Below are 22,162 nucleotides of genomic sequence, written 5' to 3'. Positions count from 1 at the left end.
CCCGTGTGAGTCCGTTGATGTCTTCTAACACTTCCAACATTGGTGAAGCCCTTTCCACACTCCTTACATTTAAATGGTTTCTCCCCTGTGTGAGTTTGATGATGGATACTAAGTGCTGTACCATCAATAAAGCTCTTTCCACATTCCATGCATTTAAATGGTTTCTCCCCTGTGTGAGTCCGTTGATGTCTTCTAACATTTCCAACATTGGTGAAGCCCTTTCCACACTCCTTACATTTAAATGGTTTCTCCCCTGTGTGAGTTTGATGATGGATACTAAGTGCTGTACCATCAATAAAGCTCTTTCCACATTCCATGCATTTAAATGGTTTCTCCACTGTGTGAGTCCATTGATGTTTTCTAAGTGTTCCACTGCGATTGAAGCTCTTTCCACACTCCTTACATTTAAATGGTTTCTCCCCAGTGTGAGTTCGATGATGGGTTCTCAGGTCTCTCCTCTCAATAAAACTCTTTCCACATTCCATGCATTTTAATGGTTTTTCCCCTGAGTGAGTCCATTGATGTCTTTTTACTGCTCCATTAGAAGTGAAGCTCTTTCCACATTCCATACATTCAAATGGTTTTTCCCCTTTGTGAGTCCGTTGATGGATTCTAAGTGCTGTACCATCAATAAAGCTCTTTCCACATTCCATGCATTCAAATGGTTTCTCCCCTGTGTGAGTCCGTTGATGTTTTCTAAATGTTCCACTATCGGTAAAGCTCTTTCCACACTCCATACATTCATAAGGTTTTTCCCCTGTGTGGGTTCGTTGATGGTTTCTAAGGTGTCCAGTCTGACTGAATCTCTTTCCACACTCCTTACATTTATATGGTTTTTCCCCTGTGTGAGTTCGATGATGCATTCTAAGTTGTCTACTCTCAGTGAAGCTCTTATCACACAGCATACATTCAAATGGTTTTTCTCCAGTGTGAGTTTTATGATGAATATTCAGTCCTCTCTTTGTACTGAAACTCTTTCCACACTCCAAACATTTAAATGGTTTTTCTCCTGTGTGAATCCGTTGATGGATTCTAAGGTTTCTACTCTGACTGAAGCTCTTTACACATTCCATGCATTTGAATGGTTTCTCTCCTGTGTGACTCCGTTGATGTTTTCTAAATGTTCCACTATCGGTGAAGCTCTTTCCACACTCCATACATTTATAAGGTTTTTCCCCTGTGTGGGTTCGTTGATGGTTTCTAAGGTGTCCAATCTGACTGAAGCTCTTTCCACACTCCTTACATTTATATGGTTTCTCCCCCGTGTGCGTGTGTTTATGTATACGAAGGTTTGAACTCCAACGAAAGCTTTTTCCACACTCCATGCATTTAAATGGTTTCTCTCCTGTGTGAGTCCGTTGATGTTTTCCAAGTGTTCCACTGTCAGTGAAACTCTTCCCACACTCCATACTTTCAAACTGTTTCTCCTCTCTCTTTTCACATTCCATGAATTTATATGGTTTCTTCGTTATTCCCATTGGACATGGCCCTCCAGAATTTTGACTGCCTTCTCCATTGTCTTCTTTCAACAGGGAGGAGCGGGAGGAAAGGAAACCTAGGAAGAGAACAAAGGAATATTACACACATCAATTAGCACCTGCTCTTATTTTAACATCTTGTAAATTCTCTCCTGTCCTCCATATGTTCCAATTTTTTAGCATAGGCAAAAGAAAAAATGTTAAATAATGGTAATGCATCATCAGCCTTTCCTAACCTTTAATTAAGCATTAATGAAGCAGCATTATCTTAGAATACAGTTGAACTGTGGGGTTTACGTTTTATAAAAAGTGGTTTCTCATAGGAAAGGGAGCTGCTCTATGTTCCATGAACCTGGCCAATATTAATCAGGGTCCAAAGATCATCATGAAATTCGTCATCCGCTGCACTATAATCCTCCACCCCTTGGGCCACATTTTGTCCCCTTCGACCTCTAGATCTTTATTCATCACCTGCAGAGTCCCTTTGGCCTAAGGACTTCCATATTGACCATTTTGGGAGACCCATATATAAGTCTAGTGACAAGGCTTGGTGCTTGTGGTCGGTTGAAGGAGTGCTCATTTGGAGAATGTTCTTGGGGTTGGACCTCCATCTCTCAGCCTTGCATTCTTGAATGGAGAGAGCTGGAGATGCAGAAGGAAAGCAGCTGGAGCCTGACTGCTGGGAAGGCCAGATTGAGACACCCACCCCAATTATGATTTATAATAATTATATGCCACCATATCTCGCACCCGCCTCCTCACACTGGCTTATCTTAGCGGAGATTCCCTGTCCAGGCCTCTCTCACTGTTCTTCCTCCTTTGCCCTGGGTGGCCAAGGGCTTCTGGATATTCTAGCTCTGCTCCAACTGGGATTTATTTATTAAATTGTTATACCTCTTTTCATTTGAAGATCACAAGATAAAAATATGTGTTACACTGAAAAAGGTGAGTATTAAAGGTGAATAACACTGAGTGTGGAAAAGAATAGAAAGAAGATGAAACCAGTGGTGTGTCCACCTGAATGTAATATAATAGTAATAATAATAATAACAACAATAACAACAAGAATGTGTAAAGAAGAAATCAATCTTCAAATCAGTTTCTTATTCCCTGGCTGTATTTCTCAGCCACGACTGTAACTCAGAATCTTAGCTACACTTTTTTCTAGAATACAGTGGTACCCCGCAAGACGAACGCCTCGGAAGACGACAAACTCGCTAGACGAAGGAGTTTTTCGTTTTCTTAGCCGCTTCTCAAGACGCATTTCCCTATGGGCTTGCTTCGCAAAACGAAGCTTGCCCCGCAAGCTCCGGGGATAGCGGGGAAGTGCAGCGCGTCTTCCCCGCTGTCCCCGGACCTCTTTTGAAGCAAGGGGCGGCGGGGAGAAGATCGCTTCTCCCCGTTGCCAGCCCCGCAATCTCCATTGCCTTCCCCTCTCCCCCCGAACCCCTTTTGAACCAAGGGGCGGCAACGGGGAGAAGCGATTCTCCCCACTGCCCCTTCCCTTGCTTTAAAACAGGTCCGGGGACAGAGGGGAAGGTGCGTGCGCCTTCCCCTCTGTCCCTGGAGATTGCGGGGCAGGCAACGGGGAGAAGCAATCTTCTCCCCGCCGCCCCTTGCTTTAAACAGGTCCGGGGACAGAGGGGAAGGCGCACGGCGCTTCCCCTCTGTCCCCGGACGGTCTCCATAGGAACACATTGTTTGATTTTCAATGCATTCCTATGGGAAACCGTGCTTCACAAGACGAAAAACTCGCAAGAAGAAAAAACTTGCGGAACGAATTACCGTATTTTTTGCACCATAACACTCACTTTTTTCCTCCTAGAAAGTAAGGGGAAATGTCTGTGCGTGCTATGGAGCGAATGCCTGCGGGTGGCGGGGGGGATCTGCTGCAGTCGTGAGCAGAGGATCCATGGTTCCCCTTCCTTCCCTCCTCCGTGGTTACAAAGCATGGATCCACATGGATCCTCAGGATTTTTGCATTGGGCTACTCCAAACTCACTGTCAGATCACATGTCTGTGGCCACAGCATGAACCACAAAAATCATATATCCACTATTTCGTTTAGAATATTTTTTTTCTTGTTTTCCTCCTCTAAAAACTACATGTGTGTTATGGTCTGGTGCGTGTTATAGAGCGAAAAATACGGTAATTTCGTCTTGCGAGGCACCACTGTATCAACTAGACATAGGAGCCAGACATCCCTGGGATTTCATCCAGACATTCCATTAGTGTGGGCAGCAGCAGCCGCGGAGAAAGGAAGGAAGCAACTTTGGAGACAAACCATTTCCTTCAGAAGGTCTTCCCCAGCGGCCAGCAGGGTTGATAAACTGCTCAGTGGGGACACCTTGGCTTTATAGTGTTAGGGTCTGGATACCAATCACAATCCCTTGGAAATGTCTCAAGAACCGTTAAGATCCAGTTCCACCAACTCCCAAGTAACACTGAGCCCTAGAGGAACCTTCTATGCTGAGTTGAGGCCTCTCTGGCCCTCCAGATGTGGTTGGGCTCAAAGGACCACCTGCCCAAGGAAGGATGGCCCATGGCCAGGGAGGATGGGAGTCTTATCTGGGGGGACACACTTTCCCCTTCTTCCCCCTCCTCTGAAAATGCAGAATGGGGGAGGCGGGGCACATTGACACCCCAACAATATTTCAATATCGAGAAATGATATCCGTGTCGCGACATCACCCAAATGTGCCTATACATGTGTGAGTAGAAGAGTTGCGACTGCGCTGGCTGCCAGTTAGCCGTTGGCGTTTGAAGAGAGTAGGTGTGTTTTTAGCACGACCAACTAAAAATTATGTGAAATGTAAAAGTGTTCCAACACTTTTTTACGTCATTTAGTTAAGATTTAAAAATACCAAAGGTAAGTTATTCCACTCAGTAATCAGGATTACACGTGATTTTCAAATAAGTGCAGTGGTTTTATTAACAATTGTTAGTTTTTTTGAAAATGTCCATTGGGGGGCACTTTGATACACTAAGACATGGGATGCATTGATACGTATAAAAGTACCCCGCTTAGTGTACAATAATCTCTAAACAAGTGTCATATCTCAGGAAAAAAACAGGATCTTGTACGTTTGCTTCCGCATTGCAAGTGTTGATTTGAAGAATGTTGTTTTGCGGTTGCCAAAACCAAATTTCCCAAAGGGCACATCTTGAACATCATCTCTTTGTACTTTTTCTATTGACTTATGTGGATATAATGTGTAATTATATACTTATATATTGACTTATGTGGATATAATGTGTAACAGAAGCTAAATGTTAAGTAATAATCTTATTTTTAGAAGCATTTTGTTTCAATTACTATTTTTTGACTACCTAATGTGAGTTCTTATACTTTTTAAAGTTTTTTCAAACTTCTGGCCCATGGGCCTTAGGGTGCCTATGCCTGGGATAGACGGTTAAATCAGGGCTGGCCAAATGGGACTCCGCTCCGTCCCCTCCTTGCCCCTCCCTGCATCTGCTGCCTGAGGGGCTGCCTCAGTTTCCCTCATGGTGGAGCAGGCCCTGAGAACAGCCTTCCCGCTGCCTTCCAAAAGACAGTCATTCCTCGGGTTACAGACGCTTCGAGTTGTGTTTTTGGGTTGGGCACCGCACGGAATCCGGAAGTACCAGAACAGGTTACTTCCGGGTTTCAGCCCTTGCACATGTGCAGAACCACTAAATCACGCTTTGCGCATGTGCAGAAGCACCGAATTGCGACCCGCACATGCACAGACACGGCACTGCGGGTTGGGAATGTGCCTCCCACATGGATCACGTTCGCAACCCAAGCATCCACTGCACAGGAAACATGAAACAGAAGACCTTGGAGTCTCACTGTGGAACATAACAACAACAACAACAACAACAACAACGATTGGTAATACATCACTTTGGGCTGCCCTGGGCGGTGGCGTAGGGTGTCCCCGTTACAACAGCCCTGCAAAATAGACCGGAGTTGCTGCGCGCTTTTGGGACTTGGAAGAGTAACTTACGGCAACCGTAAAGGGCAGTCCAGTGTCGAAATTACGGGGGCCTCTTTTAAATAGGGGCTGGTGTTTGAACTTGGGCTTTGCTAATGTTACGGAATTGGCAGGGGGGGCACTTGTGTGAGAGCAGGTTTCTTTGGCCGTCTCCCCCTTCCTTGCTTGCCCCTTCTGCGTTCCCATGGCAAGTCCAGCCGAATTCGACTATGGCGTGTGCTGCATATCTCCGCCTCCAGACGGATGGAGCCAGGCAGCTTTCTGGGTCGTGTGCCCAACTTTTCATGAGCTGATATTAAATCCCAAAAGACCTACAGCTGCTTGTTACAAAGGGTGGGGGCCGATTCAGGTACGGTTATGATATTAACTCTTTCCATGCTCATTTCTGATGCTCAGAAGCAGGTGCACCCTTTCCTAGACCTTCCTGATGACATTCTCAGTCTGACACACAGTATTTACACAGAAACACGGATCAAACACAGAAAACCCTTCACATAACTCCCATTCTAAAATACACTGAGACCATCTTATAACATATCTCCATTATAACACACAAGTTCTAATTAAATCCTAATATTTACTATGCCTAAACATTGAGCACCACAGACCTATAATAATAGTAGTAGTAGTAGTAGTAGTAATAATAATAATAATAATAATAATAATATAATTTATATAATATAATTTATTATTTATTCCCAGCGCATCTGGCTGAGTTTCCCCAACCACTCTGGGCGGCTCCCAATTGAGTGTTAAAAACAGCAAACCATTAAAAATTTAAAACTCCCTAAACAGGCTTGCCTTTAGATGTCTTTTAAAAATAAGATAGCTGCTTAATTCCTTGACATCTGATGGGAGGGCATTCCACTGGGCAAGCGCCACTACCCAGAAGGCCCTCTGTCTGGTTCCCTGTAACCTCACTTCTCGCAGGGAGGGAACCGCCAGAAGGCCCTTGGAGCTGGACCTCAGTGTCCAGGTTGAACGATGGGGATGGAGACGCTCCTTCGAATTGTACTCCGAAACATACTCAAATATTCCTCTGCAGTAAAGGAGGCAAATGGAAGCCTTCCCATTGTCTTTGTGCTTACGAATACTGCCTTAAGGAGGGATGAACAGGGTGGGCCTGTGACCTGGATTCAGGAACTAAAGTATTTGCCATCACAAAAGAATGGCCAGGCTGCCCAGGTAATGCAGTTAGTGACCATTAACAGGTATCCTTGAGGACAGGTTTTCTGCTGTAGACCGCCTCCTGTGAGGTATTCCTGCTGTAGACATTCTCCTTCTGTATGATATTTGGGGGGGGGGTGTTGGGTGGGCAATTTCAAAAGACTACATAAGGCCTTGCACACCTCCCTCCTGGTTGTGGTGGGGGGGGGGGCACTGTTGCAATAAAGACCAGGCTTACTAGCCGCTTTGCTTCTCCGTATTCTCTGCTTGGTCTCTGTTATTTTCTCCTACCTATAAGGAACCCACTTAAGGACTATATGGGCTCATGGATACCCCATAACGGAAAAGGAGCAGGTTTTTCTTATAACAAAGGTCGTAAGACTATGTTTGGTTGGCACGCTTATTTATGGCAGGATAAAACTAAAACACACAAGAGCTCTATGAATCAGGTTATTCAGAAAATCCTTTTTACAGTATGGGGTAAATATAATAATATGCTGGAAAGAAAAACACCTCTTTGGCTCCAACCCACAAAAGCAACAGCTTTTTAAAAAATGGAATACGGAAGAAGCAATGGGCAACTTACAGAGATCTTTTGGACTTTTCGGAAGAAGAAATAAAACTGAATAAACAGGATGAGGAGGGAGGTGTGGTGGCGGATTGGTTTCAATACCATCAAATCATCTTGTTTGGACAAGATAAAGGGAGAGGTTTTTGGACTGAAAGTTCACAGTTTGAAAGAGATATTATGGCGAGGAAAGAGAAAGTGTTTCCCAAATTTCAGGTAGAAAATTGTCCAATCTGAAGAAGTGTGCATGCACACGAAAGCTTATCCCCAGAACAAACTGAGCTGGTCTCTTGGGGACCCAGCCAGGCGCCCCACGACCCCAGGGAGAATGGGGGGCCTCAGCCCCACCCCCAGCCCTGCTTGGGGTCCTCGTTCCCCTTCCCGCCAAGGCCTCCAGGGGGGGGGCAGGGCAGCTGAGCATCTCTGGGCCCCCCAGGAAAGAGAAAGGGGAGTCTGGCGGGGCTGCTGCTGCTGCCCAGGAGACCTTGCAGGTCTTGGGTCCCCCCTTCCCCCCCTGGGTCGGGGCCTGGATCGGGGCCCCTGTCGACGGGCCCCAGGGAGGGCGCTCTCCTTGCGGGGGGGTCTCTTCCTCCTCCTCCTCCCCCTTATCCCCCCCTCTATTCCCCCCCTTCTCTCCCCCTTTACCTCTTGGTCCTCCGCCTCCCTGGCTCCGGATTAGTCCGCTCTCCTTGTATGCAATAGAAAGGGCGGCGGCGGCGGGGGGGGGGGGCTCTTCAGCGACGCCCCTCCTCCTCCTTCTTTCCCTGTCTGGCCACTTCCGGCGCGTTTGGCGGCGCCACTTCCGGCTCCTTTCCCGACGCGCGTGTCCCTAGAGCCACATCTGCAAGAGCAGCCCCCCCTCCCTGTGTCCGGAGGGGAAGGCGACGGGGCGGCGCTGCCTCTGGCCTCCTGCTCTGGGGGCTCCATGGGGACCCGGCCCCCGCCCCCCCCCCAACTGGGCAAGTGGAGGCCGGGGGGGGAGGGTCTCCTTCTGGGCCTCCTTCTGCATGCCAAGCCCTCAGCCGGGGTCCTTCTGCAGGCAGAGCAAGGGCTGCAGTGCTGAGCTTCGGCCCCTGACAGCCCAGCCCAGCTTCAAACACCAGCCCCTCTCCCCCCCCCCCCGATAAAAAACCACCCACTGGATTCCCCCGGTAAAATGAGTGCAGTATTGACAGACCTTCCAACCAATAATAATGATGATGATGATGATAATAATAATAATAATGATGATGATGATGATGATAATAATAATAATAATAATAATAATTTATTATTTATACCCCGCCCATCTGGCTGGGCCTCCCCAGCCACTCTGGGCGGCTTCCATAAAACCAAAAATACAGTAAAATCACACGTTAACAACTTCCTAGAACAGGGCTGCCTTAAGATGTCTTCTGAATGTCAGGTAGTTGTTTATCGCTTTGACATCTGCTGGAAGGGCGTTCCACAGGGCGGGCGCCACTACCGAGAATGCCCTCTGCCTGGTTCCCTGTAGCTTCGCTTCTCTCAATGAGGGAACCGCCAGAAGGCCCTCGGCGCTGGACCTCTGCGTCCGGGCAGAATGATGGGGGTGGAGACGCTCCTTCAGGTATACTGGACAAATCAATTTGACTTATATCAAATCCACCCTGATTGCAATCTACCACGACGTCTGAACTAAGGCTGGAACTATACAGAGGCAAACAGGACAATGTCCTGGCAACGGCTACTACTTAGGGGTCTGAAAGGGATAAATGGAAATATTATCAATCATCACACACTCAGTTTCATCAGCAGGCAAGCCAAGATGCATCCTAGCAGGACTTTTGGGTTTGCGCTAGGCTATAATTGGTGGTATTCAGGACAATCCAAAGTATGGAGATGAGTCCTAGTGAATGCAGATGATCTGGGACTGCCAGCAGTGAGACTGGGGAATAAGAGGTGATGGAAGGGGCGGGGTCTCTGTCGAGGCTCCTCCCCCTTTTCCATTAACCCTTCCCTGGACTCCCTCCCTCCCTTTCCCCAGCCAGGCGACCCCAGGGAGAATGGGGGGCCTCAGCCCCACCCCCAGCCCTGCTTGGGGTCCTCCTTCCCCTTCCCGCCAGGGCAGCTGAGCCTCTCTCGGCCCCCCAGGAAGGAGGAAGGGGAGTCTGGCGGGGCTGCTGCTGCTGCTGCCCAGGAGACCTTGCAGGTCTGGGGTCCCCCCTCCCCCCCCTGGGTCGGGGCCTGGATCGGGGCCCCTGTCGACGGGCCCCAGGGAGGGCGCTCTCCTTGCGGGGGGGTCTCTTCCTCCTCCTCCCCCCTTGTCCCCCCCTCTATTCCCCCCCTTCTCTTCCCCCCCCCTTTACCTCTTGGTCCTCCGCCTCCCTGGCTCCGGATTAGTCCGCTCTCCTTGTCTGCAACAGAAATGGCGGCGGGGGGGGGGCGACGGGGGGAGGGGGGCTCTTCAGCGACGCCCCTCCTCCTCCTCCTTTCCCTCTCTGGCCACTTCCGGCGCCTTTCCCGACGCCACTTCCGGCGCCTTTCCCGACGCGCGTGTCCCTAGAGCCACGTCTTCAAGAGCAGCCCCCCCTCCCTGTGTCCGGAGGGGAAGGCGAGGGGGCGGCGCTGCCTGGGGGCTCCTGCTCTGGGGGCTCCATGGGGACCCGGCCCCCGCCCCCCCCAACTGGGCCAGTGGAGGCCGGGGGGGGGAGGGTCTCCTTCTGGGCCTCCTTCTGCAGGCCAAGCCCTCCGCCGGGGTCCTTCTGCAGGCAGAGCAAGGGCTTCGCCCCCTGACAGCCCAGCCCAGCTTCCAACACCAGCCCCTCCCCCCCCCCTGGATGGAGAGGTGTTCTTGAGTGTGGCCTTGTCACTCACATGCAACACCACAACAGTCCTGTGAGAGGAAGGGGGGGGGAGCATTTCTGCAGGCTGATGTCCATCCATCCAGCTGCCCAGGCCCCAGCACCTCCCCCTAAGAGGGAAGGGTCCCAGTCTTGAAATCCCCCCTTCCTGCTGGAGATGAGGCAGGGAGGGACTCCAGACAGAGAGAGGCGCCCTTGCTCTGGAATTCCCTCGCCAGCAGGGAGACTTCAAAAGCCCCCCCCCCCATGCCTCCCCCTTCCCTCATTTACTAGGGAGACTTCTCATCTTGTGGTTTGGTCATTTCAAATCCAGTTTTTCTCTCTTTTAATACTGTTGTTGGTTTCCTTGTTTAAATTATTCTGTTCACGACTGATATTTCACATAGCATTTGTGAATGCAAAGCAATTCTGGCTCTTATAATCCCTGCAGGGTATTAAGTGTTGTTCTAACCTCCCTATTGCAGGTGGAAAGAGGAATGTGGGGCTTGCTTATAATATCTTAGGGTGGCAGGATTAAGATTTGGGACTGGGACTTTCAGATTCAGAGCCACTTTTCGCATGAGATTTCTTCCAACTATTGGAGGAAAGTATGTCTGAGGTTTATGACAGAAATATAATAATTACGGGTGAATTTAGTAGGATCACAGGACTATGACAGAACACTGAGGGAAAGTGTCTCAAAAGAAGGCAAAATACCAAATACTTTTTTGATATGGTTACAACAATGGATCTACTAGATCAGGGGTCAGCAGACTTTTTCAGCAGGGGGCCGGTCCACTGTCCCTCAGACCTTGTTGGGGGCCGGACTATATTTTGGGGGGAAATGAGCGATTTTGGCCCACCTGCAAAGAGGCCTGAAGATGTTTGGCTTTACCTGTCCCAGTTGTCATCCCAATAGCCCCAGTTGGGTTTCTCCAGCCAGGTGCCAGGGCAGGGCATGAGGCTGCGTTGGCCGGAGAAGACAGAAGCAGCAGCCCCGGCGTAGCCACGGACGGAGGCAGGGGAACCGGGTCGTTGCTGGAGCTTTTACCCACCAACTGCTGCTGCTTCCAAACCCGCAAGCGGCAGCTGCGCCGCTGCAACAAACCGCCTGAACGCCATGGGAGGAATGAAGGAGGGAGGGGGTGACGAAGAAAGCGCATGAGGAAGCGGCACGGAGAAGGGGCACAGAAAAGGAAGGAAGGGCAGAGTGAGGGAGAAGGAGGAGGAGCAAGAGGAAAATGCAGCAGCAGCCGGCAGCCAGCGTCACACCCCCTTCCCAGCGCCACCCTTCTGAGGCAGGCAGGCGGGTGAGCCGACTCCCCCCGTTGATGGCACCCGGTGTGGGACAAGATTGCTCCTCCCTCAGGAGAAAAGCGCCGCCGTGTGAGGGAGAGGGAAAGAACGTGCATTCTGGCAATCCACGTGGCGATTCCCGGACCGTCCGCAGGCCGGATCTAGAAGGCAATCGCACCTGATCCGGCCCACAGGCCTTAGTTTGCCAACCCAGATGCTTGGAGATTCAGACCCCCTTTAGAACAAGAGTAAACATGTTCTTCTGATTCAAAGGATTCTGCGGGAAGAAGAAACATGATCTGGATATTGAAGGGACTGCCTACAGGATTAAAGACTGGAGAGATCCAGCCAAGAACTATATCAGATCAAAACTCACCATGGATGATAATGAGGGGTGAAAAGAGTTCATTGTATAGATGGAGACTAAATAAGGGTTTATTTGAAAAACACTGAATTACAACATATTCCAATTACGTTAGAGTATCAAAAAATGTTAAAAACATTTGGAAATATAGGGGAGGATGAAACTTTCACTTTTACGAAGGATTTCAACCATAAAGAGAAATGTTTTACCTAAGATACTGTTTTTATTCTAAATGATACCAATAATAAATAATACAAGCTTCTTTAACGAATGGCAAAGAGATATTTCATGATTACTCTGGCAGGGGGAAAACACCAAGAATAAACTATAAAATTTCGATAGATACTAAAAATAGAGGTGGCTTCGCACTGCTAGATTTTCTACTATGAGGCAGCCTCTTTGTGTTGGTTAAAAGAATGGATATCGTTGGACAACACACTATTGCTGGATTCTCAGTGGAATCTCGGTTGTAGAATGCTTCAGAAGTTGAACGTTTGGGGCTTTCAAACGCCAAGAATCCAGAGGTGAATGCTTCCATTTTTGAACGCAATTTGTAAATAAAATTATATACAGTGGTGCCTCAGGTTAAGTACTTAATTCGTTCCGGAGGTCCGTTCTTAACCTGAAGCACCACTTTAGCTAATGGGGCCTCCTGCTGCTGCTCCGCCGCTGGAGCACGGTTTCTGTTCTCGTCCTGAAGCAAAGTTCTTAACCTGAAGCACTATTTCTGGGTTAGCAGAGTCTGTAACCTGAAGCGTATGTAACACGAGGTACCACTGTATTAATAAAATTATCTATATATAAAGCAATCGAAACACTTCCCACACTGTTGGGTTGAAATAAGCGAAAGACGAATGGCAAGCTGTCATACAGGAGGCATCTCTCGAGCATGTCTCGGAGAGTCCCTTTATTGAATATTACAGCATTTCCACATATGTGCTTGTTGCTGATTGGTTAACATGAATACAATGCAAGGGTTGAATATAGGTATTAATCATCAATAGATTAAAGGGTGGGAAAGGGAACACAGAATTGGACAGGCGTGAAACCTCCTTATAAAACTATTAACTAGTGATTGAGTATCAAGACCTAAACTATTACTAATGATTGATTTTGCATGACATGAAAGAACATAACAATCGCGTTCCGTAGATGTGGTCAAAAATGCGTCAAGAACAGGTCAGGGTACTGAACTCAATGTGAACTGATCGGAACATTCCCAGACCCATGCGTAGAGGCAAAAACATCCCAGCATCCATCCCAGCACCACACTCCTTCCATTCAAACCATTTTAGATTTTTCAGTTTGTGGATTGTAGGGTTTCAACTCTTAAAGCTTTTCCTCCTTGCGAGTCCATTGATGGTTTCTAAGAACATCAGGACTGAACCTCTATGTACGCTCCATATATGTAAGTGGTTTTCCCTTTTTCAGTTCGCTGATGTTTGCTAAGGTTTCCACTTCTATTGACGCTCTTTCCACACTCCATACATTTATTTGCTTTTCTCCGAGTGAGTCTGTTGATGTCGTCTAAGTTTCCTGTGTGTGAAATTAGGGTTCCACTCTGAAACTCTTTCAACTCTCCATACATTTAAATGGTTTCTCCCGTGTGAGTCCGTTGATGTCTTCTAACATTTCCAACATTGGTGAAGCCCTTTCCACACTCCTTACATTTAAATGGTTTCTCCCCTGTGTGAGTTTGATGATGGATACTAAGTGCTGTACCATCAATAAAGCTCTTTCCACATTCCATGCATTTAAATGGTTTCTCCCCTGTGTGAGTCCGTTGATGTTTTCTAAGTGTTCCACTGCGATTGAAGCTCTTTCCACACTCGGTGCATTTAAATGGTTTCTCCCCAGTGTGAGTTCGATGATGGGTTCTCAGCTCTCTTCTCTCAATAAAACTCTTTCCACATTCCATGCATTTTAAAGGTTTTTCCCCTGAGTGAGTCCATTGATGTCTTCTTACTGCTCTATTAGTAGTGAAGCTCTTTCCACACTCCTTACATTCAAATGGTTTTTCCCCTGTGTGAGTCCGTTGATGGATTCTAAGTGTTCCACGATCAAGGAAGTTCTTACCGCAATCCATGCAATTAAATGGTTTCTCCCCTGTGTGAGTCCGTTGATGGATTCTAAGGCTTCTGCTAGTAGTGAAGCTTTTTCCACAATCCATACATTCAAATGGTTTCTCCCCTGTGTGAGTTTGATGATGGATACTAAGTGCTGTACCATCAATAAAGCACTTTCCACATTCCATGCATTTAAATGGTTTCTCCCCTGTGTGAGTCCGTTGATGTTTTCTCAGTGTTTCACTGTGACTGAATCTCTTTCCACAATCCATACATTTATATGGTTTTTCCCCTGTGTGAGTTCGAAGATGGTTTCTAAGTGTTCTACTAACAGTGAAGCTCTTCTCACACAGGATACATTTAAATGGTTTTTCCCCAGTGTGAGTTTTATGATGAATATTCAGTCCTCTCTTTGTACTGAAACTCTTTCCACACTCCAAACATTTAAATGGTTTCTCCCGTGTGAATCCGTTGATGGATTCTAAGGTGTCTACTTTGACTGAAGCTCTTTACACATTCCATGCATTTGAATGGTTTCTCGCCCGTGTGTGTCTGTTGATGTTTTCTAAATGTTCCACTATCGGTGAAGCTCTTTCCACACTCCATACATTTATATGGTTTTTCTCCTGTGTGGGTTCGTTGATGGTTTCTAAGGTGTCCAATCTGACTGAAGCTCTTTCCACACTCCTTACATTTATATGGTTTCTCCCCCGTGTGAGTGTGTTTATGTATACGAAGGTTTGAGCTCCAACCAAAGCTTTTTCCACACTCCATGCATTTAAATGGTTTCTCTCCTGTGTGAGTCCATTGATGTTTTCCAAGTGTTCCACTGTCAGTGAAACTCTCTATAAAAAAATCTCAGTAATACCTCGCTTCCAACTCTTTATACTTTGTAAAATGTAGCTTGTTACCGAGGATATTCCTTCCCCTCACAAGCGGTTACTTTCTTGCTCTTTCATTCACGTCTGCCAGCTTTTCGCTTTACTCCTTTATCAATCTTACCGCCAGTAATGAATTCCTCCTTCTTTTGCCTTTAAATTTCTTTCTCCGCTGGGTACTTCTTTTGCTTTTGCTTTCTCTCCTCCGCTTTCAGCTTTCTGCTTTCTGCTGAGCTTTAGAGCTATTTCCCAGCTTTTCCTCTGTTGTCGGAGGTCCGCCGCTTTCACTCGGAGCCTGAGGCTTCACAGCATGGAGTCTGATACTTCCCTCTTCTCGCTGCGGCTCCAGCCTTGTTAAACGCCGGCAACATAGGCGAGCACACGCAGCCTTGCTGGGTATATTGACCAACAGGATATCCCACCTGTGGTTAGGGGTTCACGGAGCCTTCGTGACCCCTCTGAGACCCCCACGCTGTTCGAGGCTTCTCAGACGAGTTGCCTCGCGCTCCTTCCCGTGGCCGCAGCGTCCCGGGAGTCCCTTTTTTTTCCTAGCAGGGGAGTGCAGCTATCGTACACCCCTGACCGAAGAACGGCATACCCCCTCCATCCGGGATGGCCGTCCTCCTCCACCGAACGCGCAGCTTCGGGAGGGACGCACATGGAGCGGTGAGGGAGGAAGGGGACACCCGCCTAGCCAGCCAGATCAGCCGAATCAACCCTGGCGATCAATGGGGTGACAGATGTCGCAGCCAGATCCCCCTGACATCCGTTGATGCTTTCCAAGCGTTCCACTCTCAGTGAAGCTCTTTCCACACTCCATGCATTTAAATGGTTTCTCACCTGTGAGTGCGTTGATGAATTCTGAGGTTTCCACTAGTAGTGAAGCTCTTTCCACATTCCATGCATTTAAATGGTTTCTCCCCTGTGTGACTCCATTGATGAATTCTAAGGTGTCCACTCTGACTGAAGCTCTTTCCACACTCCATGCATTTAGAATCATAGAATCATAGAGTTGGAAGAGACCACAAGGGCCATCGAGTCCAACCCCCTGCCAAGCAGGAAACACCATCAGAGCACTCCTGACATATGGTTGTCAAGCCTCTGCTTAAAGACCTCCAAAGAAGGAGACTCCACCACTCTCCTTGGCAGCAAATTCCACTGTCAAACAGCTCTTACTGTCAGGAAGTTCTTCCTAATGTTTAGGTGGAATCTTCTTTCTTGTAGTTTGGATCCATTGCTCCGTGTCCGCTTCTCTGGAGCAGCAGAAATGGTTTCTCCCCAGTGTGACTCCGTTGATGAATTCTAAGGTGCCCACTCTGACTGAAGCTCTTTCCACACTCCATGCACTTAAATGGTTTCTCCCCTGTGTGACTCCGTTGATGAATTCTAAGGTGTCCACTCCCACTGAAGCTCTTTCCACACTCCATGCATTTAAATGGTTTCTCCCCTGTGTGACTCCGTTGATGAATTCTAAGGTGTCCACTCTGACTGAAGCTCTTTCCACACTCCATGCATTTAAATGATTTCTCCCCTGTGTGACTCCGTTGATGAATTCTAAGTTTTCCACTCTCAGTGAAGCTCTTTCCACACTCCATGCATTTAAATGGTTTCTCCCCAGTGTGACTCCGTTGATGAATTCTAAGGTGTCCACTCTGACTGAAGCTCTTTCCACACTCCATGCATTCAAATGGTTTCTCCCCAGTGTGACTCCGTTGATGAATTCTAAGGTGTCCACTCCCACTGAAGCTCTTTCCACACTCCATGCATTTAAATGGTTTCTCCCCTGTGTGACTCCGTTGATGAATTCTAAGGTATCCACTCTGAGTGAAACTCTTTCCACATTCCATGCATTCAAATGGTTTCTCCCCTGTGTGACTCCGTTGATGAATTCTAAGGTGTCCACTCTGACTGAAGCTCTTTCCACACTCCATGCATTCAAATGGTTTCTCCCCTGTGTGACTCCGTTGATGAATTCTAAGGTCTCCACTCTGACTGAAGCCCTTTCCACACTCCATGCATTTAAATGGTTTCTCCCCCGTGTGAGTCCGTTGATGAATTCTAAGTTTTCCATTCTCAGTGAAGCTCTTTCCACACTCCATGCATTTAAATGGTTTCTCCCCCGTGTGAGTCCATTGATGAATTCTAAGGTATCCACTCTGAGTGAAACTCTTTCCACATTCCATGCATTCAAATGGTTTCTCCCCCGTGTGAGTCCGTTGATGAATTCTAAGGTCTCCACTCTGACTGAAGCTCTTTCCACACTCCATGCATTTAAATGATTTCTCCCCTGTGTGACTCCGTTGATGAATTCTAAGGTGTCCACTTTGACTGAAGCTCTTTCCACACTTCATGCATTCAAATGGTTTCTCCCCCGTGTGAGTCCGTTGATGAATTCTAAGTTTTCCATTCTCAGTGAAGCTCTTTCCACACTCCATGCATTTAAATGGTTTCTCCCCCGTGTGAGTCCGTTGATGAATTCTAAGGTCTCCACTCTGACTGAAACTCTTCCCACACTCCATACTTTCAAATTGTTTCTCCTCTCTCTTTTCACAATCCATGAATTTATCTGGTTTCTTTGTTATTCCCATTGGACATGGCCCTCCAGAATTTTGACTGCCTTCTCCATTGTCTTCTTTCAACAGGGAGGAGCGGGGGGAAAGGAAACCTAGGAAGAGAAAAAAGGAATATTACACACATCAATTAGCACCTGCTCTTATTTTGACATCTCGTACATTCTTTCCTGTCCTCCATATGAAATTTTTCGGAAAGACAGATGAAATAATGTTAAATAATGGTAATGCATCATCAGCCTTTCCTAACCTTTAATTAAGCATTAATGAAGCAGCATTATCTTAGAATACAGTTTAACTGTGGGCTTTACGTTTGATAAAAATTGGTTTATCACAGGAAAGGGAGCTGCTCTATGTTCCATGAACCTGGCCAATATTCATCAGGGTCCTAAGTTCATCATGAAGTTCTTCATCCGCTGCACTATAATCCTCCACCCCTTGGGCCACATTTTGTCCCCTTCGACCTCTAGATGTTTATTAATCACCTGCAGAGTCCCTTTGGCCTCAGGAGGTCCATACTGACCATTTTGGGAGACCCATATGTAAGTCTAGTGACAAGGCTTGGTGCTTGTGGTCGGTTGAAGGAGTGTTCAGTTGGAGAATGTTCTTGGGGTTGGACCTCCATCTCTCAGCCTTGCATTCTTGAATGGAGAGAGCTGGAGAGGCAGAAGGAAAGCAGCTGGAGCCTGACTGCTGGGAAGGCCAGATTGAGACACCCACCCCAATTATGATTTATAATAATTATATGCCACCGAGTCTCGCACCCGCCTCCTGACACTGGCTTATCTTAGCGGAGATTCCCTGTCCAGGCCTCTCTCACTGTTCTTCCTCCTTTGCCCTGGGTGGCCAAGGGCTTCCGGATATTCTAGCTCTGCTCCAACTGGGAATTATTTATTAAATTGTTATACCTCTCTTCATCTGAATATCACAAGATAAAAATATGTGTTACACTGAAAAAGGTGAGTATTAAAGGTGAATAACACTGGCCAGAGTGGTGCATGCTCTGGTCATCTCCCGCTTGGACTACTGCAATGCGTTTACGTGGGGCTACCTTTGAAGGTGACTCGGAAACTACAACTAATCCAGAATGCGGCAGCTAGACTGGTGACTGGCAGCGGCCGCCAATACCATATAACACCGGTCTTGAAAGACCTACATTGGCTCCCAATGTGTTGGTGCTGACCTTTAAAGCCCTAAATGGCCTCGGTCCAGTATACCTGAAGGAGCGTCTCCACCCCTATCATTCTGCCCGGACACTGAGGTCCAGTGCCGAGGGCCGAGGGCCTTCTGGCGGTTCCCTCATTGCGAGAAGCAAAGCTACAGGGAACCAGGCAGAGGGCCTTCTCGGTAGTGGTGCCCGCCCTGTGGAACGCCCTTCCAGCAGATGTCAAAGCGATAAACAACTACCTGACATTCAGAAGACATCTTAAGGCAGCCCTGTTCAGGGAATTTTTTAACGTGTGATATTTTACTGTATTTTTGGTTTCTATGGAAGCCACCCAGAGTGGCTGGGGAGGCCCAGCCAGATGGGCGGGGTATAAATAATAAATTATAATTATAATTATAATTATGATTGTTGGAAAGAAAAGAAAGAAGAAGGAAACCCGTGGTGTGTCCTCCTGAATGTAATATAATAATAATAATAATAATAATAATAATAATAATAATAATAATAATGTGTAAAGAAGAAACCAATCTTCAAATCAGTTTCATATTCCCTGGCTGTATTTCTCAGCCATGATTGTGACTCAGAATCTTAGCCACACTTTATTCTAGAACAGTGTTTCCCAACCTTTTTTGGGCAAAGGCACACTTGTTTCATGAAAAAAATCTCGAGGCACACCACCATTACAGCCCCGTGACGTCAGCGCGCAGCGTCACGCCGGGAGGGACATGAATTGCTAGCAAATTACATAATCACCTCCTTGAGGGCTGGCTCATCTTCTCCGAAGGCAGAACCCCATTAATTAACAGCACAGACTCACACCATAGCCAAGACGAGGGGGGAAAACCTCAGTCATGCAGTCATGCACATGTGGGGGCTAAATGAGGACGAAGACCGGGCAGAGAGCAGGGTTCAAATCACCCCACCTGGCCAGGACAATCCCTGGGAGCTCCCTTGGGCCACTCGCCTGACCCACCTCGCAGGGCTGTTGTTGCGAGGATAACATGGGGAGAACCACGCGCACCCCCGGGAGCTCCTTGGAGGAGAAAGCGGGCGATGAATGCAATGCACGAAATATATGAGAGGCGACCAGGTTTTGCAGGTGAGGGGCCCCCGCCAGCCTCCGCTTCCAACACCCGGCGCAACGACGCCGAAGTTTCCCCCCGGGCTCGGCTCGGGGAGCAGCGCTGCTCCTCCCCCGGCTCCCCTTCGCCCTCCCGGCTCTCTCTGCCGCCCACTGGGGACCCCCCTCACCTGCCAAGTCCGGAGCGCCGGTGGAAGTTGCATGCATGCATGCAGGGCGCCGCGTTGCCATTGCATTGCACTGCACTCCATGCAACGCCTGCACGCATGCATTGCCTTGCACGCCCGCCAAGGGGTCTCCCCGCGGTCCGATGCGTCCCCTCCGGCGCGGATGCAGCATTGCAAAAATAAACACACACACCCCGACGCAGCCCTACCTGGGGGGCAGCCTCCGCCTCCGCCGCTCCGCCTCCGCGGGGATCCCCGGGCTCCATCCTGCCGCCCGATCTCCGCGGGGGCGCAGGCAGGCTGCGCGGGGTCTGTGCGGAAGAGCCCCTGCCCGCCCGGCCGCCATGCTCATTCCATGGCCGGGAGAAGAGCGCTTCAAACAAAACGCCCGGCCCGCCAGGCCACGCTGGGAAACGTAGTTCGCGCACCCCGCGCGGGCGCGGAGCCCAAGGGCGAGGGGACTGTGGATCCCGGCAGCCCCCGCACCGGGGACAGAGGGGGAGAGGCCGGGTGCAGGGATGGAGGGACGGGTGGGCGAGCGAGTGAGTGGCAGCCGCCAAGCCTTGGCCGAGAGCCAGGAAGGGCCTCCCCGGAGGAGGAGGAGGAGGAGGAGGAGGGAGGCGCAGAGAGGGAGGGAGGGAGGGAACCCCAGGGGTCATCTAGTGACGGCGCCCCAATCGAAAATTTGACTTAAAAAAAAAATCTTTCGGATTTTTTAATTTTTCCCGCGGCACACCAGGCAACATCTCGCGGCACACTAGTGTGCCGCGGAACAGTGGTTGGGAAACACTGTTCTAGAATATCAACTGGATCTCTTTGTAATAGGAGCCAGACGTCCCTGGGATTTCATCCAGACATTCCTTTAGTGTGGGCAGCAGCAGCGGAGGAAGGAAGGAATTAACATTGGGGGCAAACCACTTCCTTCAGAAGGTCTTCCCCAGCGGCCAGCAGGGTTGATAAACTGCTCAGTGTGGACACCTTGGATTTATAGTGTTAGGGTCTGGATACCAATCATAATCCCTTGGAAATGTCTCAAGATCCCTTAAGATCCAGTTCCACCAACTCCCACGTAACACTGCGCCCTAGAGCAGTGTTTCCCAACCGGTGTTCCGCGGCACACTAGTGTGCCGCCGAACATTGCCTTGTGTTCCGTGGGAGGGAGACGGGCTGCTCACCATACCCCGCGTCTCGGGCGCAGCAGCCGGCAGTCCAAATGCATCCCGAGCCGCGCTGCTCTCGCCTTGCCTCCTTCTTCGCGCCTCCTCCCGGCTCGCGCGCCGTCCCTGTGCGGATCCGTCCAGCCTCCGGCCGCCGCCCCCGCCCCTCCTCTTCCTCTCCTTCCCCCACCCACCAACCCGCACGGCGCGCTCCCACCGCCCCCGATGGGCGCAACCACTTCCGGGTCCGCTGCAGCCGCCCCTTCCCCGCCTCCGGCAGCCGAAAGTCCCCCAGCGGAGCCCGTCTGGCCGCTCCCCCCGCTCCCTGCCCACCTCCCGGAGTTGAGGCGCCCTCTTTCGTTGCTTCGCGGGGAGGGAAAAAACTTTAACTTTTGTGCGTCCCTCCCGGCGTGACGCTGCGCGCTGACGTCACGGGGCGGGGCTTTAATGGTGGTGTGCCGCGAGATTTTTTTCCGGCAAACAGGTGTGCCGTTGCCCAAAAACGTTTGGGAAACACTGCCCTAGAGGAACCTTCTGTGCTGAGTTGAGGCATCTCTTGTGGAGTTTGGAACTGACAAGGTTAAAACTCCGTGGTGTCCTGTATCTGGATCTGGGAGGAGCTGGGAGGAGCTCGATGCAGAGAAGTGCGTCACAGGATGTTGTTCTGACGCTCTTCAGATCTGTCTCTGCAACGGACAGAGAAGCAGCTCAGCTTAGAAGCTGCTGTGAGTGTGCTTTTGGACAGCAGAGGGAAATGGCCGAAGTTTCCGATGGTGTCTGATGGATTTATTACTCTGTAAATAAAGCTACTGGAGATAAGAACGGACTGTCTTTGGACTTGATTTATCCCTTTATCTCACACGGAAGCAGGACCGCTGCTACTCTGCATTTCTTTGGCCAGGTCAGCAGAGCCTACGGCGATGAAGCGCTGCCTGGACCCAAAGATTTATTTCCGCAAATCTCTGGTCCTCCAGATGTGGTTGGACTCAAAGTACCACCTGCCCAAGCAAGGATGGCCCATGGCCAGGGAGGATGGGAGTCTTATCTGGGGGGACACACTTTCCCCTTTCCCCCCCCTCCTCTGAAAATGCGGAATGGGGGAGGTGGGGCACATTGACGCAAGGGGGACATTGACACACCAATAATATTTCAATATCAAGAGATGATATTCGTGTCGCGACATCCCCCAAATGTGCCTATGCATGTGTGAGTAGGAGAGTTGTGACTGCGCTGGCCGCCAGTTAGCCGTTGGCGTTTGAAGAGAGTAGGTGTGTTTTTAGCACGACCATCTAAAAATTATGTGAAATGTAAAAGTGTTCCAATACTTTTTTACGTCATTTAGTTAAGATTTAAAAATACCAAAGGTAAGTTATTCCACTCAGTAATCCGGATTACAGGTGATTTTCAAATAAGTTCAGTGGCTT

At 49.0% G+C, this 22,162-nt stretch overlaps 4 protein-coding genes across 5 annotated transcripts in view; 1 reads left to right on the top strand and 3 right to left on the bottom strand.

Moving 5' to 3' along the window:
* LOC308580709 (uncharacterized protein) overlaps positions 1-22,162 on the bottom strand; it is a 263,178-nt gene that overhangs the window by 47,720 nt on the left and 193,296 nt on the right. The gene's annotated exons all lie outside the window — the stretch shown is intronic.
* The window catches only part of LOC308581176 (uncharacterized protein), a 270,653-nt gene that overhangs the window by 98,723 nt on the left and 149,768 nt on the right, over positions 1-22,162 (top strand). The gene's annotated exons all lie outside the window — the stretch shown is intronic.
* Positions 1-22,162, bottom strand: part of LOC308580638 (uncharacterized protein) — a 327,057-nt gene that overhangs the window by 237,707 nt on the left and 67,188 nt on the right. For both annotated transcript variants that reach the window (XM_081182588.1, XM_081182589.1), the window contains exon 2: positions 15,436-17,260. In XM_081182588.1, coding sequence (XP_081038714.1) covers positions 15,795-17,260 — 1,466 coding nt within the window. In that variant the 3' untranslated portion in view covers positions 15,436-15,794. The remainder of the gene's footprint in view (positions 1-15,435; positions 17,261-22,162) is intronic.
* On the bottom strand, positions 12,517-14,556 carry LOC308581109 (uncharacterized protein). The gene is made up of 2 exons (XM_081183591.1): positions 12,841-14,556; positions 12,517-12,740 (listed from the first exon to the last, which is right to left on the bottom strand). Exon 1 carries the CDS (start codon positions 13,987-13,989, stop codon positions 13,240-13,242), a length of 750 nt encoding a protein of 249 aa, XP_081039717.1. The 5' UTR covers positions 13,990-14,556; the 3' UTR covers positions 12,517-12,740; positions 12,841-13,239.

This window comes from Podarcis bocagei (assembly GCF_964188305.1).
Source record: "Podarcis bocagei genome assembly, chromosome: 2".
Classification (NCBI taxonomy): domain Eukaryota; kingdom Metazoa; phylum Chordata; class Lepidosauria; order Squamata; family Lacertidae; genus Podarcis; species Podarcis bocagei.
The sequence above is the reverse complement of the archived record's forward strand: the minus strand, read 5'-3'. Positions and strand labels throughout refer to the sequence as shown.